Source organism: Prionailurus bengalensis, chromosome A2, assembly GCF_016509475.1.
Source record: "Prionailurus bengalensis isolate Pbe53 chromosome A2, Fcat_Pben_1.1_paternal_pri, whole genome shotgun sequence".
Classification (NCBI taxonomy): domain Eukaryota; kingdom Metazoa; phylum Chordata; class Mammalia; order Carnivora; family Felidae; genus Prionailurus; species Prionailurus bengalensis.
In genome coordinates, this window is record NC_057348.1 from 52,641,762 (window position 1) to 52,653,772 (window position 12,011).

The 12,011-nt window shown below is 40.8% G+C and overlaps 1 protein-coding gene across 3 annotated transcripts in view; it reads left to right on the forward strand.

Annotated features, from left to right (window-relative positions):
- Nucleotides 1–12,011, forward strand: part of ATG7 (autophagy related 7) — a 247,227-nt gene that overhangs the window by 47,078 nt on the left and 188,138 nt on the right. For all 3 annotated transcript variants that reach the window (XM_043588131.1, XM_043588132.1, XM_043588133.1), the window contains 3 exons: nt 1,062–1,152; nt 1,860–2,004; nt 5,263–5,421. In XM_043588131.1, coding sequence (XP_043444066.1) covers nt 1,062–1,152; nt 1,860–2,004; nt 5,263–5,421 — 395 coding nt within the window. The remainder of the gene's footprint in view (nt 1–1,061; nt 1,153–1,859; nt 2,005–5,262; nt 5,422–12,011) is intronic.

Here is a 12,011-nt window from a genome sequence, read left to right on the forward strand (position 1 = left end):
ACAGCCATCTAAAAGTAGGAGAGTGGCCAAAGAACACCAGAATACAAATTAGAAACATAGACTTCTTCCCAGTAGTCCTGTACATCTTTAAGTCCAGGAGTTTCTGTTCCTTCAAAGACTGTTACTTAAGGCAGATACTGGAGGGGACGCTGGCAGGGTAGATTGTGACTGAGTGAATTCCCTGTTACAGAGTAGAGGCTTTCTTGCGAATCTCAGGTACTTGGTGAGAAAGGGAGAGTAACAGAGGTCCTAAGATGTGAAGAGGGTAATAGAGTGAATGGTCCCCCCCATTAGCAGATTGCCAGCAAGGAAGTCAGGTTACCATTAAGGTAAGAAAGTGAGACTTATAAGAGGATTTTGTAATAATAGAATAGAGCAGCCACAGGATCCTTATCCTCCAATGCTGCTACACAGCATTGCCTGTAGCACACTTCAAGAACTGGGATTGGAAATTCAGAGGCACCGACTGCAGAGATTAAAAGAAGTTGGTAGAGAAGAGAGAAGTCAGGGAAGGGGAAAGACTGACTAGATAAGGATGAGCTTAAAGGAGAGGGCAGCTTAACAAAGGGACAGGATAGGTGCGTGGAGACAGGGTTGAGAGGCGGAGCAGAGTGCTGTGGTAAGGATGAGGAACGGAAAGGATGCACTGAACATAGAGGTTCAAATCCTGATGGGAAGCTCAGCAGAAAGTGTGCTGCAGTCATGCTGGCTGGTCTTCCACAGATAAGAGAGCCCTGCACCGGGTTATACCTATCCCAAGTTGGGTTGTCTTTTTTCGAGCAGCTCCCAGGAACTGCAGAAGTTGAGGCGGCTCAGGCCAGAGTCCAGGGCTATTTCAGAAGCCCCTCTGCAGGAAAACCCTGGTGATTTCTCAGCGAGGGTCCTGGTAGTAGAGGAAGGTGTTGAGCAACTGCTTCAAGTACATGCAAATTCAGGTCCCTGAGCCGCTTTGAGAAAGAAGTGAACTGAAAGCTTCTTAATGTGTGTGCCATCTTGCCACTTGACTTACATGTTTTTATTTGTCCCTCCTTCATTAAACGTACTATTTTGTTTGCCTTAAGATTGTCCCAAAGCAGTCGGATGGGAAAAAAACCAGAAAGGCGGCATGGGACCGAGGATGGTGAACCTCAGTGAATGTATGGACCCTAAAAGGTATATTTTGGAAGCTGTTTTCTCCCAAGGGGACCGTTGGTAATGAGGACACACAGCAGGTTCTGTCAGGCCAACCACATCGCTCACATCAGTGCAGGGGGTACCATTCACATTGACAATGAGTGTTACTCCACTCTTTGCTGCCTGACTTGATTTAAGTGTGGTTGTGAGAATTAACCACCTGATGGAGGTCCTGAAGGGCACACAGTTCATCTGGTCTTCTAGACATTATAAATTTTGTTCTTGCTTTGATCTGAGTCTCTCAAACTAGTTAGTTACAGATATGTGCTACCTTGTAGTCCTTATTCGTGGCCTTTTAATTTCATCCTATTAGCCTACATTGAAGGACGTTATAAGAAATATTTCATAGAAATTAGTGTTGTATTTAAGGGATAAAAGTGCACCCTTTTTTGAGGGGCCAGTGACTCCTCTAAGTGGTCATGCTTCCATTTTCACTTTGGCTGCTAGGGACTCGGTATCAGATTTGTGGCCTGTCGGTAGCAGTTACGGAGATCCACACGGGCACATGTGCTGTGCTGTTTCTCCTCGCTGTTGCCCTCATGCTTCATCTTATTTTCCCTGTGATCTCATTTTGCTTAGTTAGGATTTGGTCCTCATTTTCTTATTCAGATGCTTTCTATCTTTTTAAGACAAGATTGGGGCATAAATGAGTGACTGAATGGATAAATAATTCTGTCGTTTTCTAGGTTAGCTGAGTCATCAGTGGATTTAAATCTCAAATTGATGTGTTGGAGATTGGTCCCTACTCTGGACTTAGACAAGGTTGTGTCTGTCAAGTGTCTGCTGCTTGGAGCCGGCACCTTGGGTTGTAATGTCGCTAGGACACTGATGGTAAGTTTGTGGGGGCCAAATGGTACCTCTGAAGCTGTGGCTTCTCCTCTTATCTTAATATACCAGATTGCTTTCCTCCTCCCAGAGTTACCTACTCCTCTTTCCCTCCCATCCTTCCTTCTTCCCTCCCTCTTTCCCTTTCTTTTTTCTTTTGTCAGTTATCTTTTTATTATAAAAGGAATTCATACTTTTATCACAAAGTAGAAACAGGTCTTTCTCCACCCTCCTCTCGTCCCACTTCCCAGAATTCAGCAGACTTCCTAGATTAGTACACAGTATGTCCTTCCCTGACGTTTTCATAGGCACTTGCAAATAAAGAGAGGGACATTTGTCACCTTTGCTGTCATTTATTTATATTTGCAAAAATTGGATCATAGCATACTGTCTGTAACAGGTTTTTATTCTTAACTCAAGAGAAAAATAATTGTGGCTCTCTGTATGGTTCTATATTTGGTATATGTAGTATTTTGTTGTATGACTCTGCCCTCACTTTATTTCGATTTCAGCATATTTTTTTGAGATACTGTTGAAATGAACATTTTTAGATCTTTACATATCTATGGGATTATTTGTTTAGGCAGAAATCCCTATAAGTAGAATTATTATGTTAGAGAGGATGTATTGTGTGTATGCTATATGTATATGTGTGTATACTGTGTATATATATGTATAGTATATACACACATATATATACTATACACAATATATACTATATATATACTATAATATATATATATATAATATACTATATACTATATATACTATATATACATACTATATGTAATATGTATATATGGGTTTTTTTCAAACTAAATCACCTTCCCAAAACATTTTACGAGCCTGTACTTTTAGAAACATATATGACTTTTTAATTTGCTTTTCTTTTACTAGTGAGGGTGAGTCTTTAATTTTGTTTCCTTTGTGAATTTTATTCTATTCATGTGATTTTATAATTAATTGACACAAAATACATATGGTATTCTCTTAGCATCTTTTAAAACTCTCTTTATCTTTTAAAAAATCTTTCCTCATTCCTAATGTTGCATGTGTATGTTTTCTCTTTTTTCTCTTATTCAGACTTGCCAGAGAGCCTTGTCTACTGTATCATTCTTTTTGGAGGGCTAAGTCCTTGATTTATTTTTTAGTTCTATAGTTTTTGTTTTTGTTTTGTATTGCTTTCAGATTCATTAACATCTATTTTTATCTTCATTAATAATCTTCCTCTCTTTGTGGAATTTATTTTATTATTCTTTTTCTGGCTTCCATAATTAGGTGCTTAGGTTTTCTTAATATTTTTAAAAATGATAAAGTCAGTAGAGACCCACTATAGAAAATTTGTAAAGTATAAAAGTTACGAAGCAGGAAAAGAAGGTACCCATTTTCCTACCACTTTTTCACTTATTTCCTTTCAATGTTTGTTAAATACATATTTAAAATTTTTATTTGATTTATAATAATGCTCCTTGCTAATTTATCTGTTACCTTTGTAAACACTTTCTTATGTCATTAGAAATGATGCTTATAAAGCATTTTTAATGACTAGACTATGCCTTCTTCTATGATGAATATAATGTACTGAGACACTCCCCTAATGGTAGGCATTAATATGTTTCCAATATTTTACAACTATAAATTATGTTGTGGAGCATTTTTGTTCATATTTCAGATTACTTCCTAGGATAGATTGCTGTAAGTATTTTCTTAGGATATATTGCTACAAGTAGGTTGAAAGATATGAACATTTGAAAGATTCTAGACACATATTGCCAGATTGCTTTCCAGAAAAATTAGATCAGTTTACATTCTCAACCCGTGCAATAGTTTTTTCATCTCCACATCCTCACCAGCACTGAGTATTATCATTTTCTTCAATGAGTATTATCATTTCCTTTAATCTTTACAGATTAGCCATTTAAACCGTGTAGCAGCCCAGGAAGCCAAAAGTTAAGTGCAAACCCGCACTCACATGTGGCTAACCCATAGTATGTTTGTAATTTATTTGGCTTTCTTCCCACTGCCCAGTATGTTCCCAGACTGCCTTCCTTGCAGTCCTCTCAGCATTGCTTTAAGGAATGTAAAAACACTTGAGAAGTAAATGTCCTCAAACCAAGCACAAGTGACTTTTGGGTTGTCCTTGTCTTTATTCCACCTCCACAGTAGGTTGCTTAGCTGATGAAAGTCACTTACAAAACTGGATGAGTAGATCTGAGTTTACCAGTGGGCTTTCAAAACCAATAATGTAAAAACTATGCTTTTGAAAGGATGGATTCTGTCCTTTCATTCTCAACCCTGAAAATGAATCTTGGGTACTAGTTGACTGTCCCCTGGGAACCGTCAGTTTAATTGAATTTCAGAGTCCCTAATGGAAGGCTATTGAAATAAGAGAGAGAGCAGAATTAGCTTTGTAGCCAATCATGGCAGGGGCTTCTCTTCGATCACTGTGCCTATTTATGATATGCTGAAATGCACACACTACACCCCACCCTCCAGAAAGCAGTCATCTCTATTTGGTTGCAACTCTCAGGATCTCAGCCCTTCCCACCATTAACCAGATCTATGACCTTCAGTGATTTCTGGGCTACACTTTGCATATCTGTGAAACAAAACAGTTGGACTAAGGATGTTAGAGATGCCATCTCAGTTTAAAATTGTGTGGTTCTATAATACTTTGAAGGAATTATAATTAAAGTGTATGAAATCATACAAACTATTTGAGAGAATATAGAATTGTCCCCTGTATTACTGAATATTAACAAGCCCTTTACGTCTTCAGTAGTACAAAATCTTCTGCGATGTTATACAACAGAAAATAACTTGTAAGTCATTTTTCTGAGGCATTAATTCAGGCTTTAAGTGAGTTTTAATGTGAGCTGTTATTTATATTTAATTACTCATTAAGGGAAAACAAGTACATTTGGGGGCTTATCGCTAATTCTTTTAAGACAGTTCTCATGGGACTCACCTCCAACTCTTTCTCTGGTGCCACTGTCAAAAATAATGACTTATTAGACCCACTCTGACATTTCTTAGATTCATTACTGCAGGAAACTAGGCACCGGGTATATAATTATTTTTGTCTTTTAAAGGAAGCTGGCCCTCTGTTAATCAAAAACTGAATTTGCACAATTCAGTTTCTAAAGTTTCCTGTATTTTGAGATTCCCAAGCTATTCCAAAACTAAACCTCTTTATAGGTTGCAAGAGAGACACCCTGTGAAATGTTCATCAGAAACACACCATGATCTCTTGTTTCCATGCAGGGTTGGGGTGTCAGACACATCACATTTGTGGACAATGCCAACATCTCCTACTCCAATCCTGTGAGGCAGCCTCTCTATGAATTTGAAGATTGCCTAGCAGGTGGTAAGCCCAAGGCCCTGGCTGCAGCAGAGCGGCTCCAGAAAATATTCCCTGGAGTGGTATGTTGATGCTATTCGGGAATGTTGGAGGTTTTCTCCTGTAGCTTTCCGTGCTTAATCTTGGGGAATGAGGGCCTGTGGTACTGGTAAAAGAGAGTCAGATGTTTGTCACTTACTACCTGGGCCTTCATCATATGGCTAAGCGTCTCCTCATCTCAGAGATGGGGATTAAAAAACAAAACAAAACTCGTGTTTATTATTGTGAAAATAAAATGAAGAGTGAGAAAATGTTTTTGTGAGTGGCAAAGTATTACCTGAGTTTCAGTTGAGGAATTTGGGAGTATGCATGTATTTATATCCAGCTTTGTTTGCAAGGGATTTAATTTTTTTTAAATTTTTTTTTAATGTTTATTTATTTTTGAGAGACAGAGCATGAGTGGGGGAGGGATAGAGAAAGAGAGGGAGACACAGAATCCGAAGCAGGCTCCAGGCCCTGAGCTGTCAGCACAGAGCCCGATGTGGGGCTCGAACTGTGAGATCATGACCTGAGCTGAAGTCGGATATTTAACCAACTGAGCCACTCAGGCGCCCCGAAAGGGATTTATAATAGCTCAGATACAGGATGTTATTTTTCCTTCATCATCAAAATACTCAATAGTTACTGAATACAGGTTTATGAAATTAAATTGGATGTAAGTCCACACAGAAGGATGATGTGGCTACCTGAGCTGCTTGTATTTGAATCAGACTGTTCCCTTTAAAAACACACTAGATAATAAGAGACAAGTCATTCAGCTCATTTGATTCAAAATCTGGCAAGATTTTTTTTTTTTTTTTTGAGGTCATCCACAAAAGAGAATCTGCAACTTGCACACTTAATCAGTTGGTCTGACAGAAGTTAGATTAGATATCTCCGAAGCATCTGCTACCACTTAGTGCCACAAGAGGCTCTCGGCCTCAGCTAAAAGATAGCCCACTTTCTCAAAGTTTTTCTGTGTAATCACTCAGTATTATATTCATTTATTTCAGAATCTTTTGCTTGAAAAGAAGCAACGTTAATGGTTTTGTTCATTTCACCAGCAATCTTGAGGAGCATGGTTTATTGGGTTTAATTCAACACTAATGATTAAGCGCCCACTGTGTATGCAGTTAAGTGCTAGAGGCCAAAAAGAAATAAAAATGTTACAACCCTGTCAATTGAGGAGGCATATTAGTTAGCTTTCTGCCACATTATTGCACATCACACAGTCCTAACCTCTCCCTGCCTTATTATTGTAAGCATTTATCTCAGGCTCCCAGGTCTGCAGATTGACTGTAGTTTAGCTGCTGGGCTAGGCTGGACTCCAGGCTTTAAGTCAGGTTCCAATTTGCTCTGTAAGTCATTGTTTTAAAATCTGGGCTTACAGAGCAACAGTCTGGGTCATGCTCTTCTTCTGGTAGAAGGTGGGAGTGTAAAAGGATTGGTGAAAACTTATTATACCTCTAAAACCTCAGCTCACCAGTGACACAGTGTAGCATCTTCCATTTAAATGCCCAAGCCAGTCACAGGGCCAAGCGCAAAGTCAGTGGGGTTTGTCAGAATACTCTGCCTTTCTAGTGGGAGGTCCTGCAAAGTCATCTGGCAAAGGGCAAAGACATTCTATTAGTGGGAGGCAGTGCATAGTTGGGAAGAATAATCCAGTCTGTCACTGGAGAGTGAGCTCCCCTCAGGGCCGAGACAGACCTGGCTTTGAATCTGAATTCAGCTACTTTCTAGTTGCCTGAAATTTTTTCTTGCCCAAATGGTCTGTGACCCAATGCAGTCCCCCCCTATTTATTTGTACAGCTGTTCTGTTACTTATTAAATATTTCAGGCCTTCCGTATACTAGGGACTGGGGCACAAGCAGGAAAAGTTCTCTCTCCTCTCTGTGGAGCTTCTATAGTCCAGAGGGGTACATGGTCCCTAACACCTAATTTTGTAAACAGTTGTAATTGTTAAGTGCATGAAAAAGGAGCTCGGTTTCTGTGAGGGCGTTTACCAGGCAGCCTGACCTAAGCTAGACTCTGTTGAGGAAGCTAAGTCCTGAAGGATGAATGAGTGGGGGTCAGCTAGATGAAGGGTAGCAGAGCTGTCTGCAAATGCCTGAGGCAGGAGACAGCATGGTGCTTCTGTGGAACTGAAGGAAAACCAGGAAGGGAAGCCCTGACGTCAAGGAAGACAGAGAAGGGGCTAGGGCAGAAGCAAGGGCCGGGTCACTCTGGGCCTTTGAGATCAAGTTCACCTTTTCTTGAAACCATCAGCTTACCAGGGTCGAACCTCCTCTTCAGCTACTGTGTTTTCCCTACTGGGTTATTCAGTCCTGGAGGCCAGGAGCCAGGGTTTTTATACTTTCATCCTTCCTGCCTTGTAAGCAATAATAGATAATGTACAGAACCCATTAAAGTACTAGTGTAATCCATCAATTTCCTGCAAAGTACTTGTGAACCTATTTCACCTGCCAATTACCCAGACTTACGGCATTTTCTTTGTATGTTCAGTTTGGTGTAGTTTTTTCATTCAGCAGATACTTACTCATCCCCTTACACCAGGCCACAGACACAGGCTAGTCCTAAGTGAACAAGATGTGAAAAGAACTTCTCTGCTACAAATACCCTGTCTAATCCTGGGGTTGAATTAATTGAGTCGGAAACAAAGTAACCTTTAAAAAATCAAATAAATATTTGAGATTACCGTTTTTGTTTTTGTTTTTTTTTAAATACAAGGCAATGTAGGATTGTGGAACCACACCAGAGGTTTTAAAACCCAACTCTGGACATCTGTTTACAACCCTGATGAGTAACTGGTATTGGACCAGCTCTTCTATCATAAACAATTACACAGCCGGGTAAAATATATAAAATGACTCTCTCCAGGCAGTGGAGTAGTGAAAGGCCATGGTCCTAGACAGAAGGGAAAGAAGGAATGTTTGTCCCAGCCCATTGCATGGAGGTACTTTCTGGCCTTTGCTAGAGCCCATGAGGAGCCCAAGGAGATGTTCTTGGGTTTGATGAGCTGAGGAAACAGATCTGAGTTCAGAGCAGCTAAGGGGGCTGAAACATGCAGGACAGAGTATCAGACATGCAGGAGCTGGGCAGAGGAGGAGTCTGGATAGCATCTTGAGCCTTTGACCAGTTCAAGTCACGTGTGTTCAGGACATGACTCTGTAAAGCCAGGCAAAAAAGCACTACCATCTGTTGTGAGTGGAATGGAGACTTCAGAGCTATCCCAAGGCCATGAGACATTGGAGACCCACCTATCCAGAATGGAGCTCCCTCATTGAACACCCTGAGCCCTTAGGTGACACCCCAGTAAGGTCAGAACTAGACATAAAAGCTAAACCACAGAGCTTCCAGCAGAAAGCAGCATAGTGCTCTCGTGATAAACAGAGATTATCTAGGACCCAGCAAATACTGACCACAAGTGGAAAAATGGGTAGCTTGGATCTCATCAAAACCTAAAATTTTCAGGGGCACATGCATGGCTCAGTTGGTTAAGCATCTGATCTTGATTTTGGCTCATGTCGTGATCTCACAGTTTATGTGATCAAGCCCTGAGTTGGGCTCTGTTCTGTGAGATACTTAGGATTCTCCGTTTCCCTCTTCTTTGCCTCTCTCTCTCTCATTCTGTCTCTTTCCCTCTCTCTCAAAATAAACATAAAACACACACACACACAACCTAAAACATCTGCTTCTCAAAAGGTGCCATTAACAGAATGAAAAAGGTGGCCAAAACCAGAAAATACACAAGGTAGGTCTATTTGGCAAGAAGCTGTTCCCCAGAATCCATAAACAACCCCCACCACTCGGTAATAAAAGGACAGACAAGTCTTTTTTTTAAGGGGGGCAGATTGTGGAGGTACTGATTTCATAGTGAAGATCTGTAAATGGCCAGGGCACACATAAAAACGCTCAACTTTTGTAGTCTCAGGAAAATATGAGTTAACACCATGGAGATCTGTCACTATCCACCCACTGCAGTGGGTCAAGTTAAAAAGACTGACGGGGGCACCTGGGTGGCTCAGTCGGTTGAGCGTCCGACTTCGGCTCAGGTCATGATCTCACAGTTTGTGAGTTCAAGCCCCGCATTGGTCTCTGTGCTGACAGCTCGGAGCCTGGAGCCTGCCTTGGATTCTGTGTGTCCCGTTCTCTCTGCCCCTCCCCCACTCACACTCTGTGTCTCTCTCAAAAATAAACATTAAAAAAAAAACCAAAACTGACAAGGCTGAATGTTGTCAGGCTGTGGAGCAACCAGAACTCAGTCTGCTATTAAAACAACCACTTTGTAAATCAGCTCAACAGGTTCTCATGAAACTACACCTACCTAATTACCCAGAAATCCCACTCGTGGATGTTTACCTAAAAGAAATGAAAACATATATACCCTAAAACACTTGTGGAAGAATGTCCATAGCAGCTTTGTTCCTAATGGCCAAAATTTAGAAATAACCCAAATAGCTGTCAGTGAGAGATTGAATAAACAAATTGAGGTATTTTCACAATGCAAAAAGGAGCATGCTCTTGGTACTTAACAATATGGGCACACCTCAGAAGCATTATGCTGAGCAAAAGAAGCCAAACACCAACAGATGTATACCATAGGATATCATTTATATGAGGTTCTAGAATAGGCAAAAACTAATCTAGGGTTTAAAAGGTGGTTGCATCAATGGTTGTCCCAGTGGCGGTGAGGAGTAGTGGGGATTGACTGGGAAGGGGCACACGAGCACATTCTGGGGTGATGAAAATGTCCTGTGTCTTAAGGTATATGCAGTGGTTCACCTGCAGTTTGTTGAAACACAGCCAACTGTATACTTAAAATCTATGTATTACACTCTTCTGTAAACTATACTTCACCCTGACTACACATATGAATCATGGGGGTAGTTTGAGAAAATATTGATGGCAGGGTCCCCTCTCAGAAATTCCAGTTGAGATAGTCTGGGGAGAAGCCTGGGCATCAGGAATTTTCAAAACTCTTTGGGTGGTTCTAATGCACAGCCAAGGTTGAAAACTGCTGTGTTGAAACTTGCCAAATTCCGGCCTCAGGCGTGTGGACCAAATGGTGGGCTGAGAGCCAGTCCTACAGAGGCTTGCTGGCTGCAATTTTAGCAAGCAGAGAATGATTTAGGTTAGTAAAGTGGGTATGGATCTGTATTACTGAAAAGGTCAGAATTGGCGTTGATTAATTATGCTTTGGTGTCACTAATGTACCTAAATAATACCAAGATCAAGCTACCATCTTCTCAAATGCTTTGTCAATTGTAATACAACAGTAAGGTATTAACATTACTGTGGTGTTTGCTTATTGTTTACCACAGTATTGAGTATATACATGATACATAATGAGTGAATTCCTTAATGAGGTCCAGATAGTTGTCTTCGTAATGTTTTCATTGCTAAATTGGACTTGTTTTGAACGCTTTCTGTAGTCCTTTTCTGCTTGGTGTCTTTTCCTGCTTTGCTTGCAACATTTTTTTTTTTCATTCTTTTAAATATTGTTGCCTTTGCTACCACTGTCACTTTCTTGAATTCCGGAGATTAGGTTCAAAGTTTAAGATAAGGAGAAAATGGCTACAATCCACGAAATAGAATTTTCCTTTGTAAAAGGACCTACTTATTCTGCCCCCTGAGCTGTTTTTCTAGTAGGTGACGGGTTTTGGCAAATGAACGAGAAAGTTGATGTTTTCACACTCCTCCTTGTGGCCAGCACTATGCAGGGGATTAAGGGTGTATGTAGTTTGTGACTCTACAACACTTTCTTTTCTGTGGACAGTTAATGTCCCTGACTTCACTGACACCCATATGTGACTCACTGTTAATCTGCCAAGACGCTGTGGGGCCAGCAGGGGACAAATAGTAAATTACAGAGCTGTCCTAAAGCCCCTGAGGAGAACCCAGGCCACCAGGTAACTTCTTTGGACAAGGAATGAAGCTTCACTTCAGTACCACACTCTGCTACAGCTCAGACCCTGTCCCTTTCCCTCTCAAACAAATATCTGCACACTCCTAAGTAGATTTTCTGATTGTAAGTTAGCAAGTACAGTTTTTGGTTTAGAGAGGTTTTTTAAAAATGCATATACCCCTAAGAAGATTAACACAGTCAGTCATACTAATCTTATATAAATTTATTAAATCAAATGTTTTCTGTTATAATATCCTATTTGGAGATGTTATGCACTAAGAAAATCAGCGGGGTGGGGGGCAATTTGGGAAGAAGTAGGGAGAAACAACTCAGCTAGACAGAGGGGACTTGGGCAGACACAGGGCATTTTGATAGAGGTTCCTGGCCTCAGATTATAGGAAAAAGTCAAAGGCACCATTTTCTTCAGTGTCCTCCTTGGCTCAGATGGACGTGCCTCCCTCCTTTGGAACTAGGATCCGTATGTCTCTACTTGCTGCTATATATATCCAGGCTCAGAGACCTGGGGATGACAGGATAAGATAGTCTAGGATGTAGAGGTGAAGAAGGTCAGGGCACGGGTAGCAAAAGGAACAAGCAGCATGATCGTGCACAGAGAAATTTCTGGTTGCACCTGACCACACTTACATGTTCGTAGCTATGGGGAGACACAGGCTCTAAGATACCACCTGTGTTTGCTTCAGACATCTGTATATCTGGGTTTTTCCCTAG